The sequence below is a fragment of the Pan troglodytes genome, chromosome 6 (genome assembly GCF_028858775.2).
Source record: "Pan troglodytes isolate AG18354 chromosome 6, NHGRI_mPanTro3-v2.0_pri, whole genome shotgun sequence".
NCBI lineage: Eukaryota > Metazoa > Chordata > Mammalia > Primates > Hominidae > Pan > Pan troglodytes.
Window position 1 is genome coordinate 37,964,919 of NC_072404.2, and position 25,595 is coordinate 37,990,513.

At 43.3% G+C, this 25,595-nt stretch overlaps 1 protein-coding gene across 7 annotated transcripts in view; it reads right to left on the minus strand.

Moving 5' to 3' along the window:
* The window catches only part of PDE1C (phosphodiesterase 1C), a 593,630-nt gene that overhangs the window by 489,352 nt on the left and 78,683 nt on the right, over nt 1-25,595 (minus strand). For all 7 annotated transcript variants that reach the window (XR_001719169.4, XR_010158831.1, XM_003318247.6 and 4 more), the window contains one exon: nt 13,920-13,970. Coding sequence is in view for 5 of the 7 variants with exons in the window: in XM_003318247.6 (XP_003318295.2) it covers nt 13,920-13,970 (51 nt within the window). In the remaining 2 variants the exon portion in view is untranslated. The remainder of the gene's footprint in view (nt 1-13,919; nt 13,971-25,595) is intronic.

Sequence of the window (25,595 nt, forward strand, 5' to 3'; positions counted from 1 at the left end):
CTGTAATCCCAGCACTTTGGGAGGTCAAGGCAGGAGGATTGCTCGAGTGCAGGAGTTCAAAACCAGCCTGGGCAACATAGTGAGACCCTGTCTCAAATTTTTAAAAATAAAATAATAATAATAATAATGAATCTTGGCATGGGTTTCTTCAGGTTTATCTTGTTTGAACTGACTTTCTATGGCACAGATTAAGCAAAGGAATATGGTGCACTACCTTATTATGCCAGATAGAGGTAGAAGTTCAAGTTCCCTACTGGGCTTCCATTGCTCCATTGACACCTGAGGAAGGATGTAGCTTTGTTATCACTGGGAAGGGGTGAGAGTTTCAGCTCCCCACATGGTCTCTACTGACACTGTGTATGGAATGACCTCATTATCATTGTACAATGCTATAGTCCTGATTCTCCTCTAGGCCTCCCCTGACACTCAGCTCAGCAGGAAGGAAGAGGGATGCTTGGTTACTGTCAGTTAGAAGTGGCAGCCTAGGTTCCCCACATATTCTCCACTGACATCATGATGGGAGGAAGGCTGATTTAGATGAAAGGGCCAGCTCTCTGTTTAACTTTTTCTGATGCCATGCCAGCAAGGGTGTTGAGATACCTTGTTACAGCCTTGTGAGGGTGGACATCCAGGTTTCCCAGCAAGCCTTTTTTGGAATGGGTGAGGATGGGGCCACAGCTTTTTCTGTGATGTTTGGAGGGAGTAGAGTGTTTATTATCTAAAAGTTTTCTGTCTTGCTAGGCTTCCCCTTTCCTGGTCCTTAGGTAGAGAGTAGAGTTATGTTAGGGCTCTTTTTTTGGGGGTACCTGTTGTCGTTTCCAGGTTTTTATCTTTTTCAGCTCGAAGTCTATGGTATATGATAAAAAAAGAAAACTCAGGGAACTCATCACCATGTTGTTTCTTGGGTCCCAAGTCGTCTAGTCACTCTGTCTTCTTCTTTTTGCCTTCAGAGTATTCTTTTGTTTATTTTGTATATAATATCCAGGGGTTTTAGTTGTAATTCATGGGAAAAATAGGAAAATGTATGTCTATTTTATCTTCCTAGAATGTGTGTGAAGGCTTTTAAGAGGGAGAATGACATGGTCAGATTTATCTTTTAAAAGATTGCTCTGGCAGGGAGGAGAATTGATTTCACAGAGGAAGATGGAGACTCAGTGGAATCCATTACATAAGGAATGTAAGGATTTAAAACAAAGTTGTAACTGTGAGAATAAAGTAGAATGATCTGAATAAGACAATTCAGTAGTCAGGATCAGTGGAATTTGGTGACTGATGAGGGAGAATAGAGATGCATATATGATTTGTAGGTTTTCAGTTAATATTGCCTAATAAATAGGATGGCACCAATTCAGTTAGAAAACACAGGAGTAGGAACTTCTATAGGGATGAGGAGAAATTATGAGTCCAGTTTAGAAACTAACACTTTAGGGGTTTCCATTTTCTTCAACTTTTGGTTAATAAATAAGTTTGGCAGTTTTTTTGTAATGACAATTTTCCATCTTAAGTATGCTTCCTTCAACTAGAAATTCAGAGAATGGGATGCTACCCCTTTTCTTAAAATCTAGCTCTCCAAATAAGATATACGAGTGGGCAATAAGCATATTAAAATATGCTAAACATTATTAGTCATTAGAGAAATACAAATCAAAGCCACAATATATCAATATTTCACACACATTAGGGTTAAATTTATTTAAATAACCATACCATGTGTAGAGGAGGATTTAGAGAAATTGGAACCCTCATACATTGTGAACAGAAATATAAAAGAGTAAAACCACTTTGGATAACAGTCTGGAAGTTCCTCAAAATGTTGAACTTAGAGTTACCATATAAACCAGCAATTCCATTCAGAGGTATATAAGCAAGCTAAATAAAAACACATATACACTTTTTAAAATAATACACAAATATCCATAGCAACATTATTCACAATAGCCAAAAATTAGAGACAACCCAAATGTCCATCGACTGAGGAAAGGAAAAATAAAACGTATATCCATAGTAGGGAATATTGTCCTGCAATATAAAGGAATGATTTGCTTATACATGTTACAACATGGATGAACCTTGAAGACATTATGCTAAATCAAAAACATAGCCAGTCACAATAGACCACATATTGTATGACTTCATTTATATAAAATGGCCAGAATAGGCAAATCTATAAGAAAAGAAATATTTAAATAGCCTTCTAGGACTGTGGGTATGGATCTCAGATGAAAAGTAACTATTGGGCACAGGACTTCTTTTTGGGGTGACAAAAATTATCTGAAATTAGACTATGGTGATGATGGTGGCACAACTCCATAAATATATGAAAAATCATTGAATTACGCCCTTTAAATGGGTAAGCTTTATAATATGTGAATTATATTTCAATAAAGCCATTTTTATTTTTTAAAACTAAATAGCAGCAATCATCTTAATATTCATTTTAATTTTTAATTGTGAATTACATAAATAATGGTTAGTCCTTGTATCCTATGTTCATTCTTCTTTCTGGATTCAACAGTCTTCCTGAGGTATATCCTTTAGCAGTTATCACAGGAAGGACGTATATGATAAATTCTCTCAGAATGAGTTTGCCTGAAAGATGTCTTTATTTTGCCGTCACTCTTAAATGATATTTCTCTCAATTTAAAATTTCAGGTCAACAGTATTCTTCCCTCACCTCTATACAAATATTATTCAATTTGACTTCTGGCTTCTAAATAAACTATTGGGAAGTCTACAGTCAGTCTAATAATTAATCTATGATAGATACATCAGTTATGATTAGTTACGTCTGAATAACAGAAACTCAAAATTCCGGTAGATTAAATGAAATAAAAGCTTATATTTCTGTTACATAAAAATCAGAGATAGAAGTTTATATCTCTGTTGAGTGAGATGTAAGCCTTTCAGAACTGATATAGCAGCTCTGTTTCACAAAATCTTTAGATTATCATTCTACCAACCCTTGGGTTTGAGCATTATCACTGTGGTCCAAGATGGCAGCTAGAGCGCTAAGCATTACATTTGTGTCCTAGGCAGCAGGATGAAAAAGGGATAAAAAAGAAAGGGGATGAAGACTACACAAAAGCCTCAAGAAAGTTTCCAGAAACCTTTCTTTGACAGCTCTGCTTACATTCTATTGACCAGAACTTAGTTACATGGTCACACCTAGCTTTAACTGTTTTTGGATATGGGGACATAGGCCCAGCTAAAAACTGAAGTTCTTTTAACATAGAAAAAAAGAAACTCAGCCGGGCGCAGTGGTTCATGCCTATAACCCAGCACTTTGGGATGCCAAGGCAGGTGGATCACTTGAGGTCAGTAGTTTGAGACCAGCCTGGCCAACATGGTGAAACCCTGTCTCTACTAAAAAAAAAAATACAAAAATTTGCCGGGCATGGTGGCGCATGCCTGTAGTCCCAGCTACTTGGGAGGCTGAGGCAGGAGAATGGCTTAAACCCAGGAAGCAGAGGTTGCAGTGAACCAAGATCACTCCACTGCACTCCAGCCTGGGTGACAAGAGCAAAACTACCAAAAATAAAAATTAAAAAAAAAAAAACAAAACACTAAACTCGTAGTCTCAGACACAGTAGGTAACCTGTCTTTTCTCTTCAATTATCTTTGGTGTTTGCCCATCGTCTATACTGTTCTGCAGTTTCATTATAATGTATCTGCCAATAGATTTTTTATTTTCCTGATTGAAACTGGGTACAATTCATTAGTCTGGGGATTCATATCACTAGTCAATTCTGAAAAATTCTCAGCCACTAGATCTTTAGTTACTATTTTGTCCATATTCTCTCTGGTCTTTCATTCTGAACTCCTACTAAATGTGTGCTGGCCTTTCTCATTCTGTCTTCCGTAGTGTTTGACCATTCTTTTACATCCACCATTTCTCTATGCTACATTTTGGATAGTCTCCTCAGATATATCTTTCTTCTGGTTCATTATCTCTCCTTTTAGTCCTATTCAACATAGTTGGTAAACTGTGTTTGGGTTTTGTTTTGTTGGGGTTTTATGCTATATTTTACATTTCTTGAAGTTCTACGGATTATCTTTAAATTTTTCCATTTTTTCCAAGGTCTTGTTCCTTTCTTAGAGTTTCAACTCATTTTATATCTTCTGTCATTTTTAAATAGACCTAGTCTTTTTTTTTCCAGTTTGTCATTATACCACAGGTTGAACATCCCTAATCCAAAAAATTGAAATCTAAAATGCTCCAAAATTCAAGGCTTTTTGAGCACCAGCATGACATCACAAGTGGGAATTTCACATCTGACCTCACATGACAGGTTGCAGTTCAATGATGATTTAATGTACACAAACTTTGTTTCACGGATGAAATTATTTAAAATACTGTGTAATGTTACCTTCAGGCTATGTGTTTAAGATATATATGAAACACAAATGAATTTTGTGTTTAGGCCTAGGTCCCATCCCCAAGATATCCCATTACGCATACACAAATATTCCAAAGTCAGAAACAAACTCAAAATCCAAAACATTTCTGGTCCCAGGCATTTTGGGTAAAGGACACTCGACCTGCATCTCAAGTTCTTAGGCTCTAATTATCTGTGTTCGCTGACTCTTGCTCATCATGGAGGACTGCTGCCTCTTATAGGTTTTTTGTCTTATTTTGTTTTTAATTTTGACTGTGAGCTCATACTTAGTTGGTCTTGTTTTCTCCATGAGAATATCTTATGACTTGGGTTGTATTTCAAAAGATTTTTCATTTGATTCTGCCATTAGTAGCCCAGAACTAATGTTTGTTAATTTCTTAGGCTCAAAGTGTTCCTGAACCTTTCAGGTAGTTTCAATTGCCCAGGGAAGACTTTTCCTCAAGAGCCAGAAAAGCCAAGCAAGTTACCTTATTACCCCTCTATGCTAATGGGTGCATTTTGTTTTCCTGATCTCTCTTTTATTAGAGACATAGACCTTGTTTCAACTACCTATTAATGCGTAACAGATCACACCAAACTTGTGGCTTCCAACAACAATAACCACCCATTTTGCTCAAAAACTTGCACTTTGGGAAGCTCTCAGAGATGGGCTTTCCACAGGGCCTCTGTTTCCTCACAGTATTATGGCAGTGCTCTAAGAACAAGTATCCCAACAGACAGCAGGTGGAAGCTGTTTCTTCTGATAATCTAACTTTGCAAGTCACATCATATCATCTCTGCCACATTTACAGGCCACCCAGACTCAAGGGAAGAAAACAGAGGCCTCGCCATCTCAGTGGGAGGCTTGTCAGCATCACATTGCAAGAAGAGCATGTGGGATGGGAGATATAGTTACAAATATTTTTGGAAAACACAATCTGCCATATGTTTTAAGAGTCCGAGTTAGGCAGAAGTTTCAGATCCAACTTCTCCACCCTGCATAGCCCAAGGTCTTATCTCCTCTCCCTATGTAGATGTTAAAACATGTGTTACTAGATTCCATGGACTTAACAGCACCACCCCCATGCAGCATAGCTGCAAAATCTGCACACATGTTAACAGCTTACCGTACTGATATTAAATTCTTCCTTCATTGCTGGCACCTGTGGGGTTCCCTTTCTTTATTGCAAGTTTAACTGTGCATTTAAAAGCATTTTTAAAACATTTCACTCAGCATTTCTATGTGCTTGTAAAAAATGAGAAGGTTTTCAGGTTATGCTCATCTGTCTCTTGCAGAAACCTAAAACTTCATCTTAACTTTATTCAAAGGAGTATATATTGAGAGGATAGAGGAGGAGGTGCTTGGAGTGCAACAGCCACGTCTTCCTTGCCCTCCCTGGGGTTACATTACATACAAAAAAAATTCTATTCATATTTTTCAATTATCTAAGCGTGTACACATGTAGCAAGGGTAAATATTTGCTATTATCTCAATAGGGGTACAGCATTCCCATTAAGGGAGCAGAAACTGGTCTGCATTTAGGCAAATATAAGTTGAAAGGAGTAGGACGTGAGATGCTGAGGACAAGGGTGTGAGCAGATCCATCAAAGCAAGAGAGATAGTCAAGTGGCTGCTCTGCATGACAGATCCCAGGAGTGGCTCTGATTCCTAAAAGGGAGGTGGAAATAAAGGGTAAAGAATGGAGGAGGATGAGGATAAAAGGATGTACAGTGGTAGGCCAGGAGCAGCATGGGCAAAGCAGTCTTTAAAATTTTTATTGGTGGTAGAATGGCTGAATGGACTGTTGAAAATCAAACTGAATTTAAATGGTCTGTCTGCAATTGCAGTGCATATTGTGGCTCTCTCTTGTTCATCCCTTCTTAATCTTCAGTCAAGCTCTGCTTTGACCAATGCCTTTGGTTACTCTCCAGAAAAAGGAGGAGGAGGAGCTTCGTAGCACATCTGAGACTATGTCAGAGCAATAGGAAGATAGCCAGAAGCAAATAGAGGAAAGCAATCGACAGAGGTAGGAAATCAGGGTCAGAAGAACACCACCATCCCAGGTACTCACGGAAGCATCAGGGAGTGCTCTGAACTTCCAAATGTCAGCACACAACAGCAGTGTTAAGCCTCTTCACCTAGATCTCAATGGACTTGGAGCTTCCAGCTGACATCTGGGTTACATGTATCATCCATAAACTCTTAGAAGCTACTTATGGAATCATCAGCCAGTCCACTGGTGGACCACTGGCTAACATATTAGGGACCTAGGGATATGTCTTTGGATATATTTCAAAGACTCTATCAAGCACATTCAAAAAGAGAAGGCAGAGTGAGTCTCAGTGTCCTGCCCCTTACCCCCATACACATGCCAGTCCATCACTCTGACCACGACCATCAATGCTTTCCAGGACACAGTGAATATTCCTCCGCTGGATGGGCTCCTGCAGAGAGCTCATGACCCCATGACAGGGATGTCATACAAGGGATTTGAGCTTTAGACAGAGTGGTGAGCACTGGACTGGATCATTTGTAAACTCTACTTTAACTTGAAATCTTTCAAATCCCAATGAATACATCTGTTGACTGAACTAAGCTGATCGGCTTGCCTGATAACAACTGTGTTTGATGAAAGGGGTGGAGAAATGGGGTAAGATAAAGTGGTTAAGTCCCCTTGTGGGCAAGCAGAGAAATTTTGGGTCAACACAAGTTGGGGTCTAACTGTGGCTCTGAAACATGGATGTGTCACCGGTCACTGGGGGAGCTGCGAGAGGATGATTATAAGTATAGATAAGAAGCTAGTAGCCAGCTGTCTTGTGTTCTTTTGTGTTGCTTGCGTGGTTGATTGATTGGTTGGTTTTTGTGGTATGAAAACTTAACATGAGAGCTATCCTCTTAATGTATTTTAACGTGCACAATACCATATTGTTAACTACAGGGATTATGTTGTACAGCAGGTCTCCACATCTTATTCATCTTACATAATAGAAACTTTATACCCATGGAGCAACAACTTCCTGTTTGCTCCTCCCCACACCCAGCTCCTAGCAAACACCATCCAATTCTGCATTTCTATTAGTTTGACTATTTTGCTTGCCATAGCACCCTACATGTACGTGATCTCGTCTGTCCTGGATCCCTTATATGGTTCTGTCTCAAACGTAGTACATGCCCCTGAGAACACTGAAAGCCCAGCCACCAGCCACAGTCCCCCACTCATGGCATTTCTCAGTCATTCCTCCCACATATTTCTTCTTCTTCTTTTTGTCTTCATCCATCCCCAGTTCAAGCTCCCTTCTTTTGTCACCAACCCTCCTAGCCATAACAACTGATCTAGTAAAGTTCCCTGGCTGAACTCTAGCACTGTCTCGGACATGATTTTGAGTTCCCTCTGGGGCTCCATACATGGCATCACCATGTCATAGGTGCTGCCTCCCTCTATTTCAACCAACCCCAGCGATCACCCCACCGCACATCTCTGCCTTCCATTTCCCACCTCTGCCGAGGGAAGGTGATCATTCACCCAGCACAAAAATACGAAGGGCCGCCCCTTGCTTCACTCCCCCATCCACCCTAAGTACTCCAGCTCTTTCACAGGAAAATCTATTTCCAAAAATACCTGGATTCTTAATTAATCTCTATTTTCTTATTGCTTTTGATACCGCTATAGTAGTCCCCCATTATCCGAGGAGGTACGTTCCGACAACTGCCTGAAACCAGGGATGGTGCCTAACATGATTGCTGTTAATCAGAACACGATTCTGTTCATGTCTACCATCCGCAAATTTAATAACACTTCCATCTTAACTAAGCACTTATCCTGTCCTGTGGCCATAACTTTTGCAGCTTTAGTGCAACAACAAAACTAGCACGAATTTCTGTTTCCTTCTTTACAGTTTCACAGATAGAAAATTCGCTCTCCCTGTGGATCTCAGCAACCTTGGCATACAGTTTTTTTCTTTATTAAGTCAAGAACTTTCACCTTTTCACTTAAAGGAAGCACTTGCTGGCTTCTCTGTGGTGTATCCAAATTGCCAGCATCAGTACTCTTGCACTTTTTACTAAGTGCACTTAGAAATTGCACTTAGGCAATTACTAAATAAAATAAGGGTGATTTGAACACAAGCACTGCAATCTGATAAACGAGAGGGCTCCTAAGTCACTAACGTGTAGGTAGCATCTACACATGGATCCACTGGACAAAGGGAGGATTAACATCGTGGGTGGGGCAGAGTGAGATTTCATCTCGCTATTCAGAGCAGCACTCAAATCAAAACTTGTGAATTGTTTATTCCTGGAATTTTCCATTTCACATCTTCAGACCGCTATTAACCACAAGAAACAAAACTGGGAAAGTGAAACCGCAGATAAGGGAGGATTCTTGTATTTTCTTGTCCATGATTGCTCATCTTGGGGGAGAAATTAGTCCTCCCTCAGGAAAGCAACCAGAACTCCAGCACACAGCTGCCCAGCCACAAGAGCTCTGTGGGCACTGTCTCCCTGGCTCGGGCTCCTCCAATGCCCTGGACTCCTGACAGAAGCTCTGGCCAATGCACTGAATGCAGCGTCTTTTACATCCTCTAGAGGAGAGAGATGCCACCAAAATCTGGGCTTTTTCTGCCACACTGTGGCCACGTCTGAACACTACATGTGGCCATGTCTGAACACTACATGTGGCCTTCATTCCCTTACATGTGGTATTTGGAGTTTTTTTCAATGAAGATTAGAAGTTACCTTTTTTACCTATTATCCCCATTCAGACCCTCAAGCCTCAGCTGATGCTCACCTTCTCCAGGAGGACTCCCTTGAATTCACCTCCACACCAGGCTGGCTGAAGCGTCCCCGTTCTGACTCTCCCAGCTCCTCCTACCAATTGCTAGCATTTCCTTCCACATGCTGTACTGTAGTAGTCACTTCTGTCTCCCTAATTAGACTGCAAACCCTTTGAAGACAAACCAACTCATCTGTGTTATCTCCATGGCTCACAGAAGAACAGAAAAGTCTTCAATAAGTATATATGAAATTAAAGAAAAAAGGGAAGAAGAGAGGGGAGGAAGGCTGAAAACTCAAGGTAATAACAACCAGCCACACTTATTGAGCACTTGTGGTATACAGTCCCTGTGCTTCATATAATGGATTCCAGGTTATCAGGGCCAATATCCACCTCTGCTGCCCCAGCTTCATCCAGCAATTAAAGGGTCCATGTCTGTCCTGTCAGGGGTCTCCTGGACTCTAGTCCTTCACATAGTCCATGACCAACATCTGTTCTGATGTTCAGTGACCACGTCACATGTTTTCAAGTATTTTAACATTCACCCTTGCATGTGATCATCCACAACAACTTGGAAATAAGCTCTAGCATTGAGGTGAATCTGGCTGGGCTTCTGGGTTGGGTGAGGACTTGGAGAACCTTTCTATCTAGCTAAAGGATTGTAAATGCACCAATCAGTGCTCTGTGTCTGGCTAAAGGTTTGTAAATGCACCAATCAGCACTCTGTAAAAACGGACCAATCAGCACTCTGTAAAATGGACCAATCAGCACTCTGTAAAATGGACCAATCAGCACTCTGTAAAACGGACCAATCAGCACTCTGTAAAATGGACCAATCAGCAGGATGTGGGTGGAGCCAAAAAGAATAAAAGCAGGCCACCCCCCCCCCCCCACCCTCAACCAGCCAACCCGTTTGGGTCTGCTTGTGCCTTGCACAAGCTTTGTTTTTTCCCTCTTTGCAATGAATTTTGCTGCTGCTGGCTTTTTAGGTCTGCACTACCTTTATGAGCTGTAACACTCATTCTGCAGTTTCACTCCTGAAGCCAGCGAGACCATGAAGCAACCCCAAGGAAAACAACTCCAGACATGCCACCTTTAAGAGCTGTAACACTCACTGCCAAGATCTGCAGCTTCACTCCTGAAGTCATTAAGATCGTGAACCCACCAGAATGAAGAAACTCCGGATACATCTGAAAATCTTAAGGAACAAACTATGGACACACCATCTTTAAGAACTGTAACACTCACCAGGTGGGTCCATGTTTTCATTTTTGAAGTCAGCGAGACCAAGAAGAAACCGATTCTAGACACAGTACTATTCTAGGATTAAGGTGTGGAAAATGTGTTTTTAGAGGGGTAAGGTTACCTGCCCAACGCGGCACAGAATTCATAATTCTGGACACAGAATTCAAAGCCAGCCTTGACCTCCAGAGCTTACATCGTGGCTGCTGGGGACTCTCCCACTAGCATGTAGGAGACCTTTGAGGATATATTCTGGGGGGATTGGGGGATTGTGTATGCTGATAATGGGAGGGCTCACTGATTAGGATGCAGAGGAGCAGGGGCAAAGGAGCAGAAAGGGGCCAGTTTATGCAGTCTTCAATCAGCGTTTTTTTCTAGGTCAGGTGCAGTCAACCAGACATGGCCCATGGGCTCAAGGAGCTGACTGTCTAACAGAGACCGACAGATGCATAAAACAGACATGTCTAGAGAGGAGGGCTTTTAGGGCCTGGCACTGGAGGGCAGCTTCACCAGCATCCCAGAGAGTAGGACTAGAAAGGGACCCCACAGCCAGCTGACTTCATCCCAGAAGTCCCCAATGTCAGGAGCCACAGTGGGTTCCAGGAGCTCCTCACCAAGTTGAGGCCTGGACCTGAGCGGGGGAGATCAGCTGTTCCCCACACTGCCCTTGTGGCTACGATGCAGTACCCACATGGGGTACTTTCCATGCGCCACCCATGTGAGGTGCCCACCATGCAGTACCCACATGAGGTATTCTTCTAGCTCACCCTGTCCACTGCAGAGCATGGCAGTGCCCACACCCGGTGGCTCTCGCCCTGGGACAACTGGCCTTGTGATAGATGCCATTCTCAAACCATCTGCTGGTTGGAAGCTGGTGTGCCTGCATTCACACAGCGCACTCAAGTCAAGGTCACTCTCAACTCTTCACTGTCCTGGACACTGTCATTCTCCCAGCATTTGTGAGGGGAAGAGATCCTCTCTGCTTCCTTTGAGTTCCCTTCCCTCTTCCCTAACCCTCACTTCTAGGAGAATGACTTCCCCATGTTACTGTATGTGCCCACAGTTGCTAGGCAGATGCTCTAACTGAAGTCAGGTTGATTGGAAGCCACTGCTTGAGCCTGCAATGATGGGGCAGGGGTGGTGAAGGGGCCTGGTAGATCCAGAGTCTCACAGGACTAACTCCACGGCATCCACCACCAGAAGCAGCCCTTCCCAAGTCCCCACTCCCAGATCTCTGCTGACCTCTAGAGGGTCCAGCCATCACAGCACAGGCTCTGGCCACCCGCCCCCGCCAATCCCCGTCGTGCCTGATTCCATACTGGGCAACGCACACTGTCAAGGCTGTCTTGTTGGATGCAAAAATTAGAGAATGTTGCACTACTTCATCTTCCAGTCTCAAAAAAAAAAAAAAAAAAAACTTATCATCCGAATCCTCCCAATCTTCCCAAACTGAACTCTTCATTCACACCACACAATGAAGGTCAGTTTCAAGGTGGTAAAGTGAAGTAAGCATCAATCGGACATTGCTACATTAAAAATAATTTTTTTGCCTTCCTAAAAGTCATCTAATCTTTCTCTCTCTAGACTACAAAAGGACTTAGTAGCTCACGTGCCATCTGACTTTTTCCAAAGTATGGCAATTAACTCAGAAGCTTTTTCGTTCTCCTTTTTTTCCCTGTATCAGTCCAACCTAACTGGTTTGCCACTAATTACTTTTTCCTACACAGATACGTGTTCATCATGTCCTCACCTGTCTCAAGATAATAAGCTTTGAAGACACATCATCCTTTCAACCCAGTCATACAGTTGAGAAGTTCACACAAGAAGTTATCTTCCTTTCTCTGTGAAGGGACAAATTGCCTCAACTCTCATGCAAGGACCGCCCTCCCCCCAACCTTCCTCTGTCTTGTAGTGAGCCTCTGGGACTCCCATGGGGGAAGGGGCACCCAGCACAGCCCTCACAGCGTGGTTGGGTCACGATTCATGCTTATTTATTTGCCTGACAACTGCTCAGGAGATGAAGAAAAAAATGGGATAAAAGCATATTCTTCAACCACATTGAGCTGTGGGATGAAATATCTATTTTGGAAATAATGATTCCAGGTAGGAGGGCAGTGAGGAATGGGGCTCATGAGAAGCGAGTGTTTTATTACACAATTTCTAAAATATGAGCACTTCATGCTCTTTCATTATCGTACATTATTACAGTTCTATAAAAACCATTTCTAGGAAATCAATCCCAACGTTTCAAAGCCTTCCAAAAAGAGCTGGGAGGCAGAGTTTAGAAGAAGCCCTGTAAATAGAGAAATTATACTTTCAGCTTTATGTAATAAGATTTACTATGGCACTGTCCACACTCAGACCTAGTCAACCCTGCATGAGGAATGCAGTGACTAGGGATTTATAGAGTTCCTCCCAGGCCACAATTTCAAAAGACAGCAACATTTTTGACTGACCTGGAAAAAAGTCAGATGGCACGTCAGCTACTAAGTCTTTTTGTAGTCAATACTAGAGAGGGAACGATGAGGTGACTTTTAGGAAGGCAAAAAAAAAATTAATGTAACTATGTCCAATTTTGAACATTTTCCAGGTGCGAAGACAGAGGCCCAGATAGTGTGAGTGAAATTACTTTTAGTGAAAGCCAGTGAGGCAGTGATAAATCCGTTTCTATTTACAGTTGTACGATTTCTCCACCTGGTGCATAGTGGGTTTGGGGAGCGTCTCCACTCCACCCTCATCCGTCTCTAGTATTTCCTCCCCCTTCTTTGGAATCCAGGTTTTCGTTCCAGGGAGTGCATTAACTTGCTGGATAATTTGCTGATCACACTGGTACAGAAACCATTGAGAGGCTTTAGACTCCTACTCATAGGGATCAAGACCTGGAGACAAAGGAGTCAAGGGAAGCCCCATGGCCTAACCACAGCCCTAGGAATATCCCCAATGCCTAAGGAAACCCATTCAATCCATCTAAGCTTCAAAGTGTCACCAAACGGAGGAAAAGCCAGTGGAGTTAGTCCATAAGTCCACTTTGAATGGTGATGATGCCTTCATAGCTACAAGCATTACACGTACCTCTCCTCACTTTATCGTCATAAAACATTCATTAAAAGATTGAAAGGATAGTCCTAGCACAGCACTTCTCAAACTCTAATGTGAACAGGCATCCCCTGTAGATGTGTTAAAATACAAATTCTGACTCAGTAGGTCTGAAGGGGTGGTCGGGGGACTGAGGCTTCATGGTTCTAAAAAGCCCCCAGGTGATGTCGATTCTGCTGCTCTGAGGACCATACTTGGAATAGCAAAGGCTTAGAGCACAATTTGGAAACCACAGTTCTAAGGATTGAAAAGGCAGTAGCAATGAGTAGCTCACCAGCCTGGGCTCAAGTGGGATGTTAACCAGATGATATTTCCTACATTACTATTTTATTAACACCTGACAGAATTGAAGAGCTATACCGCATGGGGGAAAGATCTCTGGAGAACATTTTCTGATGGAGACCAGGAAAGGAGTGAAACAAGATTTACTCACGAGAGAAGCGGGCCAGTGGTCTGGCATTCTTGTCTCCAGCTTCATTTGCAACTAGAAAAAAAAAGAGGATGCAATTTAAATAAATAAAGCAATGTGTCCACCAAATATGCCCCAATACAGCCAATCCCCTGGATGCTTTGACATTGGGCTGTATTTAAGAGTCTTTGTAAGTGAATAAAAGCAAATTTACTCCCTCCGTGTCTGTATTTCCAAGGCTGCCCTCAACACCTAAATGAAGTCAAATGTCTCAATCATTCTGATTAGAATATTTGGATGAAGCTAGAGAGGATCTCAACAACATCCAGTTTAGTAGGCCTAAAGAAGTTAATTGGCTTACATCCACTTAGTAAGAGGCACACACACCAGCTTCCAAGCTAGTGGACGTCCTTTGGCCCCAAGAGTCCTCTAACAGTGCTGTCAACATGCAAATGCACCCCAAGCATTGAAATGAATCTGGTTTCCTAGGATCCATAGGGGCAAAGCTGAGGCAGGAATTTCGGAAGATAAATAAAAAGCCGGCTTTATGTTCAGAAAGATATTAAATTTAGATGCTAACAAACAGGGAAGTTCATCAATAGAATTGTTCAGAAAACTGCCCTAGAAACCTTACCCCTAAAGCTTCTCAGCAGGGCAGGCTACCTCCTACGAAAAGTCTCCATATAACTTATCATTGGATAGAGTCATATTTGATGTCCCTTATAACTTATGAACCCATTGTATTGGGTAAAAGAGATTGGTTGTTAAGGGGAAACACAGGTTTCACTCATTTTAAATACCATGTTTCATGCCCATAAACATTATACCTTGGTTGTTGTATGTATACATAGCAGACAGACATGGGTATTTGTGATCTACTTGGATAAATGCCCAAAGCAATCAACAAGAAACACCTGTTCATTCTAGCTGAGAAAAAAGCATTCAATGCATCAACAGAATAAAGGAGATTGCTAACGTCATCATGAATGTATGAGAAGTTGCAGCAAAAGGACAAAACCAATACAGTAACTACTTTCTAAACTTATTATATCGTTTTACAAAGAATGAAAGAAGTCGAAAAATTTATTCCACCCTCTCACAAAGGTAAGCATTTTAAAATTTACTGCATTTGAGCAATTTTTTAAAAATTAATGGATTCCATCTCAGTATATTTTGTTTTTCTGGCATTAGCTTTGCCTCACCATCTCCACTCTATTACTAATAAGGCCAATTACTAATTTGGGCAATTTGTCTATTACTAATTTGGGCAATTTTTAAAAATTAATAAATTCCATCTTAGTATTTTTTGTTTTTCTGGGTATTAGCTTTGCTTTATCATCTGCACTATTACTATATATTACTATATATAAGATGTTATATAAAAATGACCAGCAGGGGGAGGCAATAATTCATCTAGCTCCCATCGTCTGTCACACTGCAGCATTTCAAAAAAAGAAAGAAATGGGCCTGGCGCGGGTGGCTCATGCCTGTAGTCCGGCACTTTGGGAGGTCGAGGCGGTCGGGTCACGAGGTCAGGAGACCAGCCTGCCCAAGATGGTGAAACCCCATCTCTACTAAAAATACGAAAAATTAGCCGGGCGTGGTGGTGGGCGCCTGTAATCCCGGCTACTCGGGAGGCTGAGGCAGGAGAATCACTTGAACCTGGGAGGTGGAAGTTGCAGTGAGTCGAGATTGTGCCACTACACTCCAGCCTGGGAGACAAAAGCGAAACTCTATCTCAAAAAATAAAAAGAAAGAAATTAAATAGTTACTACACTCTGCACCAAATACATTTTAAAAGAAAAGATTTCCATTTCAAAAAAAAGATCCAGGAGTTCTAAGAACAATGGCTATTCTTGCTGTCTTCTAAAATGTTTTGTAGAACCACCACATGAATATAAATAATTCACATTCATATTTCTGCCTCCACTCAGAGCTACATCCAAAGTATTTCAGAACAATGGTCAACTATCTCAGTAGAAGTCTTTAACCACAACTGCATATCCTCACATCAGGAAAATTTGGATGTTATCATAGCTAAGTATTAAAAAAATCTTATGAGCACTTGGAAAGCTCTCAAGAGTTTTCTATAACCAAAGTTATCTTATAATAAAAAAAGGGGGGGGGGAAGAAAAGAGAGAGGGGAGGGAGGGACGGAGGAAGAAGGAATGAGTCCCAGTTAGGTATAGACATGAATTTCCATGGCCTTGAGTTCAACTTGTTTCTTCCATTTAGACACCGCAAATGTCTGAAGAAAGAAATAGAGCTGGGTGGGGCACAGTGGCTCACACCTGTAATCCCAGCACTGTGGGAGGCTGAGGCAGGAGGAACACTGGAGCTCCCGAGTTTGAGACCAGTCTGGGCAACATAGTGAGACCCTGTCTCCACAAAAAAAGTTTTAACAACTTAGCCGGGTGTGGTGGTGCATGCCTGTAATGCCAGCTACTCAGGAAGCTGCAGCAGAAGGATCACTTGAGCCCAGGAGGTTGAGGCTGCAGTGAGCTGTGATCAAACCACTGCACTCCAGCCTGGGCAACAGAACGAGACCCTATCTCAAAAAAAAAAAAAGAAAGAAAGAAAAAAGAAAAAGAAATAGATCCAGGGTTTTACCAAAACCTTTGCTGCAGAAACTTTAAAATGACATTTTAAAATGGGATTACAAAGACCATTGCAATTGCTGAGAACACAGGCAACCACCTAAATGCTCAGCTAGGAGTGTGCACATTCTCCAAGAGTATGCACATTCCTCCAAGAATAAAAGAACAGAGACACCAATGTCACTATTTCACATGCAGCAATAGCCACATCTTCACTCAGCCGGGCCCTCCCTGCCCACCACCCTATCCAAGGATGGGAATTGCTGACCCAGATCCAAGTCACGCCAGGAAAGGCAAGAATCAGGATCCAGACCAGTGGGACACCAGGAGAGTTTCCTCTATCCAGAAGGAATTTGAACCTCGCCACCAGCGTGATTTCCCTACAAACATACCCAATGCCACACTCCACTACTAGAGGGTCTCCCGTGATGCTGTAGCCCCTACAGAACACAATCCAGCTCACCTGCACCAACTTATTCTCCCACCTCATTTCCCAGAGCATACTCCAGCACTCGGTCACATGCGCTAGATGGACAATCCCACACACGCCCTTCACACACTCTTCCTGCCTGGCTCTGGCTCCTGCTGCCTGCTAGCCTTGGTGCACTCCTCCCTCATCTTCACCTGGCCAACTCCTTACTCATCTTTTAAGATCCAGGTGGAGCCATTCACTTCTGAAAAGCCTCCTCGCCTCACACCCCACCTTCTCCATCCCCCAGATCTTTGCCCATATGCGTAACTCCCCTTCCCACACCTGCCTGTTGTTCTCAAACTTCAGCAGGCATCAGAACCACCAAGCAGGTTTCTTAGAATACAGTTTCTAATTTGATGCATCTGGTGTGAGGCCCAAGAATTTACATGTCTGACAAGCTCCCAGGTGATATGGTGGGTGCTGGTCTGGGGATCATAAAAGCTACCCCACCCAAGGCAAGGATCATCGCTTTTTATCATTGTAATTTCCATTCTTTTGTACAGTGACTATGCATTCAGTCAATATTTTTGGAACTCAAGTAGACTGAATGCCACAAACAGCTTAGTAGACCAGACATCTCAGACTGCCTTCCAGATGACTATAGGAAGCCCCAGGTGTGTTCTGTTTGGTCTCACAATGCTTTCAATTTTTAAACAATTGTCAGCCCACATTTAAAAACCAAGAGATTTCAAACAGAAATACATATTACTGGCTTCCTTCAAATTACTGGGGCGATTGGAACACAAGGCCCCCGTCCCACATGACAGCCATGGATCAACACTGAGATGGTCCCTCGGTGGCTCTGCCTCCTGGATATTCAGAATGCAACTCTATGCTGACTATTGTTGGACTATACACTCTGCATGGTCTAGAAGGCAGGTGAAAACAGAACCTCTTAAAGGGCTTAAAGACTGAAACTAAAATTCAACAGATGCTAGCACTACAAAAAGTGCTGTAGCCCAGCTCATCAAGCCCTTCTGTCCCCAGTGCACAACTGCCCAGATGCGTGTAACAGTCCAACGGCACGCTGCAGGCCTGTTCGGACACACCCAGGCTTCTCCACTGGCACAGGAGCCCTCAAACACTGCTGCTTGCCTTGCATGTTTAAAAGTATACAGCAAGCTTTCACAATACAGTAGATGTTCCGTTTATCAGGTGCAATTAGAGCTTAAATGTGGTGAGATCTTATAAGAATGATTATGTAGGTTTATGGAAAGTTATCTATGCCATACTGCTCACAAAACACAGATTCTAGTTCAGAATGCATAAGGATTCTATTGACGTTCAGTTGCGTGTCTAGGCTACACGTGTATATAGGCACAGAGGGATGAGTAGAAGTGTGGTCACCAGATATATTAACAGTTATTTCTCCTGTGTGGTGGCATTTGAGAAAATCTGTAACTTTTGAAATACTTTTCTGCATAAACTCACTAGTTTATGATAACCATGTGTTTATAATCAGGAAAAAATGTTTTTATTAGAGGGTATAAAACAATTGGCTATTGCTGTCTTTCAAAATATACATATTATTTTGGATATGTTTGTATATATATGTACATGTGTATGTATATGTGTGTATGTAAAAAACTTTTTATACATACACAGGTATAAATGTTTATACTATTTTTATACATACACATGGACACATATACACATTTTATACACAAGTATATATGTAAAAAAACATGTGTGTATATATATATATATATATAAAATATGTTTTAGATTCTGATTTAAGGGTAGTCCTGGATCACAGAATCCAAGGCACCTGCCATCTCTAGTCCAAGAGGGCTCCTTGTAAGACTCAAGAAATGCATCTCTTACTCCTCTCTCCAGGGATCCCACACATTTTAGGTCAGTGGTTTTCAGCCCTGGACACACATTAGAATCACCTAGGGAATGTTACAAAATATTGATGCCCAGACCACACCCCAGACCAATTACACAGGGCCTCTAGGGGTAGGACTCAAGCATCAATGTTTTTTAAGCCCCTGATCCCAGTGAGCAGCCGAAGTTGAGAAGCACTAATAAATGGTGCAACTCCGTACATCTTTACCAAAGGGAGGAGGACATGGCTTTGATTCCTTCAAAAATAATTACCCCTGTTCACTTCTTCTTTTCAGGATGCTGTTGCTTTGTCAAAATCCTGAATCAAGTGAGGTACATCTCTGCTTTAAGAAAACTTCAACCATTAAGATGCAAACCTAACTATGGAGACCTATTAGTGGGCAACTCTTTGCATTGTAAACGGTTCTTTATAAAAGGATTCACCTCACATTGCCTCTATCCTTCAGCATATGTGGACTGAGCACCACCTGGGCGCTGGGCAGTGAACTAGACTCAAGGAGGGTTGCAACAATGGATTCCACCCAATCTGGACATACAAGCAAGTAAGGGAGGCAAACTGTGCCTGTCAATCTGGGTTTATCCAAGTGTGATCAGCTAGGGAAGTGACTTGATGATGACGATGATGATGATGATGCAGGTTCCTTGGTCCTGTGCCAGATCCACTGGGTCAGAATCCCTGCAAGTGAGGACAGGACCCTAGGTTGTAAACCAGGGGTCCCCAACCCCTGGGCCACAGAACCGAGCAGCCCATGGCCTGTTAGGAACCAAGAAGCACAGCAGGAGGTGTGCAGCGGGGACCGAGCAACACCACCTGAGCTCTACTCCCTATCAGATCAACGGCGGCGTTAGATTCTCATAGGAGCATGAACCCTATTGTGAACTGTGCATGTGAGGGATCTAGGCTGCATGCGCCTTATGATCATCTGAGGTAGAACAGTTTCATCCTGAAACCATTCCCCCCAACACCCGTTTTATAGAAAAAATGTCTTCCATGAAACCGGTCCCTGGTGCCATAAAGGTTGAGAACCACTGTTTTAAACAATTGCTCCAGAAGCCACTTGGGTACACTAATGTCTGAGAAGCAGCAATCTAAAGGACATGTTCCCCTGGTGTGTTTGCTGTAGGTTTTCCCTCCCAAAAATTGGCCAGAAACAAATCTCAGAGTAAGTAGTTGCCATGGAGACTAATGGGAGGGAGGCAGGTGAGACAGGAAGATAACTTGGAGCAATGAGCATCCTAACCCCAGACCACCCAGGGGGCTCTGATGTCACAGCTACGACACAAACAATACAGGCCATCAGAAAGGACAAAGGAGAATAAAGGGGAAGCTAAGGTGGGCCAACCCGTTGTGGTGGTGGCCTAGGCAGGTGCACACTGCTTTGTAACCAGAACAAGCACCCAAAACACTGCCACCCCTGTTTTGAAAGCCCTGGCACCTGGGTGAGCATAAACACAGCTGGAGTCCTGGGTGCCAGGGCAAACACACAGTGAGCAGCAGACCCAGAGCAGAGCCTGGCTTCCTGCAAGGAAATCTGCCCAGTGCACTGGTTGGCTGCTGCTTTGCCACAGCCCTGGGTCTGGCTCAAGCATCTTATCCAAGTGAACTCTTTTGGGAAGGCTGGTGGCTGGAATGCCAGGCAACACAGACTCCCAAAGAAGAGAGCATTGGAATGAGGTTCCAGGCACTTTCACTAGTGACTATAGAAGGTGAAGCTTGGAATTACCAGGTGTTTGACCTCACCTTGTCTTACCTTCAACTTGCAAAGACCCAAGCAATAGCAGAGAAAACAGGAAGGAATGCTGGGGGGAAGGAGACTTGGTGCAAAATCATCATTAACTATCCTAGCTCAGATATCGTCTTCTAGGTAGGACCTTCCATGACCACCCATTAAGACCACAGGTCCCAACTGCCCCCTTCCTCTAGTCCCCATCCCCCTATCCTAGTTTAATCCTCACTACAGCACTTATCACCTTCTCATATGCTCTATACTTCAGTGGGTTTATTGCCTTTCTCCTTCCATGGCAATGTAAGCTCCACACAAGCATAGATTCTCTGCCAATGAAAAAGCTGCTATCTCCCAAGTGCCCAAGTGCCTGGCATACAATATTTATGGACTGAATTAATGACCAGCCTCCTAGCAATCTACCATTCAGAACGTGATGGAGCCAAGGATATTGGAAGGAGACACAAAAAGGAAGGTGCAAGGATATCACATCCCTTGAACACTCTAAATATCCATTCAGATCTTCAAAAACCAGGCACTGAATAAATCATAGATACCAAATAAATCTGCAAACATCCAGTCATGGTCCCTGCCTTCACATTGAATAAGACTGCCCTTGCGTGCAGAAAGACTGGCTAATTTTTTTCAAGGCCACACAGGTTTTTTATGGCCAAACCCTATGTAAACCCAGGAGTATCTAGTGCCAATGTCCATGCCTCTTCCACCTTTGTCTCTTTGCCTTCCAAGGAGGGGAGACCGGTAGGAACCATGCTCCAGAGAGGGCTGCACCGAGAGAAGAGCCAGGCTGCAGCCTTTATGCCTCTAGCCCCAGTGGGAGGAGGGTACCAGCCTGCAGGCAATGGGGGCGGTCACCCGCCTGGCCCCTGGTACTAGGCGTAAGGCCAGGAGACTGTCAGGAGAGACAGGCTCTTTGTTGAGGTGGGCAAAGAGGCCAGGACTCACAGCAATAGGATCCAGTAGAGGGAGAAGCTACTGACAAAGGGAGGAGCTTCATTGCCACGTTCATTCAAGAGCCCCAAGGTGTCTCCCTAACCCTATTAAGCCTCCCATAGGTAGAAAATAGCAACAAGGAAATAGAATCTAGAATCAAATGCATCTCAGTATGAACCAGTACAACTCACAAAAACAGCCCCTATGAGGCAAATCGTATTCTCTTTAACAGGTGAGGAAAGTGACATTCCAAGAGATTAGGTAGCTTGTCCAAAAACAGACCAAGGCAAAGCAGTAGAGGGAGAAATGTCATCCATTCCTTCCAGCTCTGAGTCCAGCATTCTCAGGGAAGGGATGTGCCCCATCTGTTTAATTGTTGCGTGAGGATCAATAGTAAAGCAAAAGGCTTGACTTCCTTTGCCCCCATGTGGTTTGACAAATGTTGATGCTTGACAAGCCTGGGATCTGTTTCAAGCATAAAAATGTATAAATGCATATCTCTGGCGATGGCTGAATCGTGTGCTGTGTTGAGAAGTTTTCTGATGCCAAGACTGAGCTTAGCAAGATGTTTTTGTGACACATGACCAAAGCCTGCCATGGTTGGGGTTGGGGGAAAATGAAGGGAGGAGGTAGGATGGGTAAATGGGAAAACCCGGCCAGGTTAAATGGAACATAAAAGAATGTGGCCATGAAATGGATAATTCACAAAGGTAACTGACTTCATTCAACACATAAAACATATTATCCCAGTTGCTTAAAATGAGAAATGCTATATAATACAATAACTTCATACACCCAGGAGCCATCCAAACAGACTGGGCATTTCCAGAAGGCTGTCGTCTAAACCAGACTTAGCCATGCCTTTCACAAGGCTGTGGTCTTGTTAAAATGCACATTAATTGCCTGGGATGAAATAACTTGCAGTGGTAGGTCCAGACATAGAAGATGGGACCACCTTATTTCAGAGGCAGTGCCCTTCACCTCGTGCTACCCATCACATTTTCAACATCCAAATGTTACTACCACACCACCAGCCTCATTGCCATGAAATCCAGTCCCTTGTCTCCCCTCCACTTAGCATCAAGTCAGAAGCCTGCTCCTTACGGGAATAGATCTCAGCAATCCAGTTGAAATTTGTGCCCCAGAGCCATAAAAGGCATCACAACCCCCACTCTGTTCCTTTCCCACTTCTTTATTCAGAAATGCTCAGCATTGCCTCATTATACCTTCCGGGCCAATTTGGCTGTCAAATCCACTCTGAATCAGGCACTTGCACAAAAGAAAATAAAACTAATTTGTAGTTGATGACGCATCAGGGCTGATAATTTGAAAGTGGCAGGGATGGTGCACTTTCCAGACCCTTCTCTCCTAGAGTAATGGGCAAATCCTTACAGAGGGCAAAGCTCACCTGCCAGAGGGCAGGATGGCTCCCTGGCTCGTGCAGCCCAGGGTATCACACAGACAGAGGGAAAATCCAAGAGGCCTTTACCAAGCTGAGAAGACAGCATGAAAAACACATATCCTGTACTTTTTCTTTTAGTTTGGAAGAATTTGAGTCATACGTAGAGGCTCAAGCAATCTATTTCTTCCCTGGACCTAATTTCATAAGTTTGCTTATTTATCTACACTCTATCTCATTTCACAATTTGTATTTTATGTTTTGCTCTATGCTCCTATCCTTTATGCAACAAAGTGAGATGTTAATGAAAATTGAAATTTACTTATTTCAATCAATTCCTTGCTCCCTTTCCCTGATCCCGCTTTCCAAACTTCCAGATTTCAGGTTGACTCTACAGGGCCCTCCATTACACCAAGATCAAACAATCAATTGCCGTCTGTTTAGTCTCCCTCCCATCTGTTGGGCTCCCTCCTCACAGAGCTGTGCTGGATGTGACAATGGATGTAACCTCATCCTCAGGTAGCCAGGAATCCAGCTGAGACCCAAAGGCCTGGCCCTGAGCTTCCTGGTACATATCATTCAACTTGTTGCCATATGAATTTATCAAGGTGTTTGGTGTTTCTGTGGAAATCATCAGGCCAAGCTACCAGGCCCTGACTTCAGGAAACTTGAGATCTCATTGTGGAAACATAATTTTCATGCATGAGATGACCCAAGCTCTGTTGAATGCTAGACAAAGGGTCCTTTGTGGCCTGGAGTGACTAGTAGTGAGAGGTTTCCTGGAAGACGAGGACAGGTGAGATTAGAGAGGTGGAGAGGATGATGGAGTCTGCCCAGGGAGAGGAAAGGGGTGTGGTGCGTTCTAGGACCTGGGAGCAGACTGAGATGCATCAATTATTCATAAATATTTCCCTTTCATAGCAAGAAAAGTTTTTTTATTGGAGGAGGGGAGTAGTAAAACGCCATGAAAGGCTAGCACTCAGATCTTTCTATCTGCCTTCTTTCCTATTTCCATATACAAATATGTTGCATCTGCAGATAGGGATGTGACTTTATCTAAGAGCAGATGTGTCTGAACATGCTCTAAATTCAGTTGCTGGGACACCAGTCCAGTGCCAGCAATCGCTCCAAAGCACTGCCGCCTGACTTGGATGTGAATTCTTCCTTGTGGTGATGTCCTGGGTGGCCCAGTCCAGCCCTCCTGGTTGATACCCTGGTGGCCACCATAAGCATCAGGCTGCAGGACTGCTGGCTCGCATGGGGCCTCCTGCAATCCTGGCCTCACTATAACAACCCAGCTGAGCAAACCAGGCAAAGCCAATCACTAGCAGTTAACATGAATCAAAAGTGTTGAGACAGAAATACAATATTGATATGGTTTGGCTGTGTCCCTACCCAAATCTCATCTTGAGTTGCAGCTTCCATAATTCCTATGTGTTGTGGGAGGGACCCAGTGGGAGATAATTGAATCATGGGGACAGTTTTCCCCATACTGTTCTCATGGTAGTGAATAAGTCTCACGAGATCTGATGATTTTACAAGGGGTTTCCCCTTTCACTTGGCTCTCATTCTCTCTTATCTGCCACCATGTGAGTCATGTCTTTTGCCTTCCACCGTGATTGTAGCCTCCCCAGCCACATAGAACTGTGAGTCCCTTAAACCTCTTTTTTTTTTTAAATAAATTACCCAGTCTTGGGTATGTCTTTATCAGCAGTGTGAAAACAGACTAATACAAACATCAAGCTGGTTGCTCAAGCTGTCAACTAATTACAGTCCACCCCGGACAAGGCAAAGAAAAGTATACAGAAGAGGTGGAGGGACACTCAAATTTATTAAGCCCCTTCCTCATGCCAGGCACCAGTAGGAACTTTATGCCCATAATTTTTATTCAATTTTCACACTGTTCCAGGAGGTAAGTAGTAGTATTCCCTTTTTCAGATGAGGAAGGTGAGATTTAGGAAAAGTTAAGTCACTTTCCCAAATCAACACTGAGAAGTGGGAAAGCTGGGATTGAAACCCAGTCTGTGAGCCCCTTTCTTCTCTTTTCTCTACAGCTCACACCATCAGAAAGCACATTAAGAACCCTCTGGTCCAGCCGGGCATGGTGGCTCATGCCTGTAATCCCAGCACTTTGGGAGGCCGAGGCAGGCAGATCACGAGGTCAGGAGATCGAGACCATCCTGGCTAACACAGTGAAACCCCGCCTCTACTAAAAAAATACAAAAAAATTAGCTGGGCATGGTGGCAGGTGCCTGTAGTCCCAGCTACTCGGGAGGCTGAGGCAGGAGAATGGCGTGAACCCAGGAGGGGGAGCTTGCAGTGAGCCGCGATCGCACCACTGCACTCCAGCCTGGGCGACAGAGCGAGATTCCATCTCAAAAAAACAAAAACAAAAACAAAATCCTCTGGTCCAATTCCACATATCATGCATGGATCCCCTACAACATCCCAAACAAGTGGGCCTCCAGCTCATGCCTGAACTGTCTCTAGGGATGGGAGCACCTTCCTTCTGGAGGCAGGAAGCAGTTCTCCAAAAGAAAGGAAGCTCTTCTTCGTAATGATGCCATCCTTCCAGAGGTCTTCATGCTGCCCCTCACAGAATAGGCCTGGCTCCCTTTCCTCCTGAGGGCCCTTCCAACATTTGAGGACAACTGTCATGAACTCAGACCCTTGAGCCTTCTCTTCTCCAAACTGACAAGCCCAGATCCC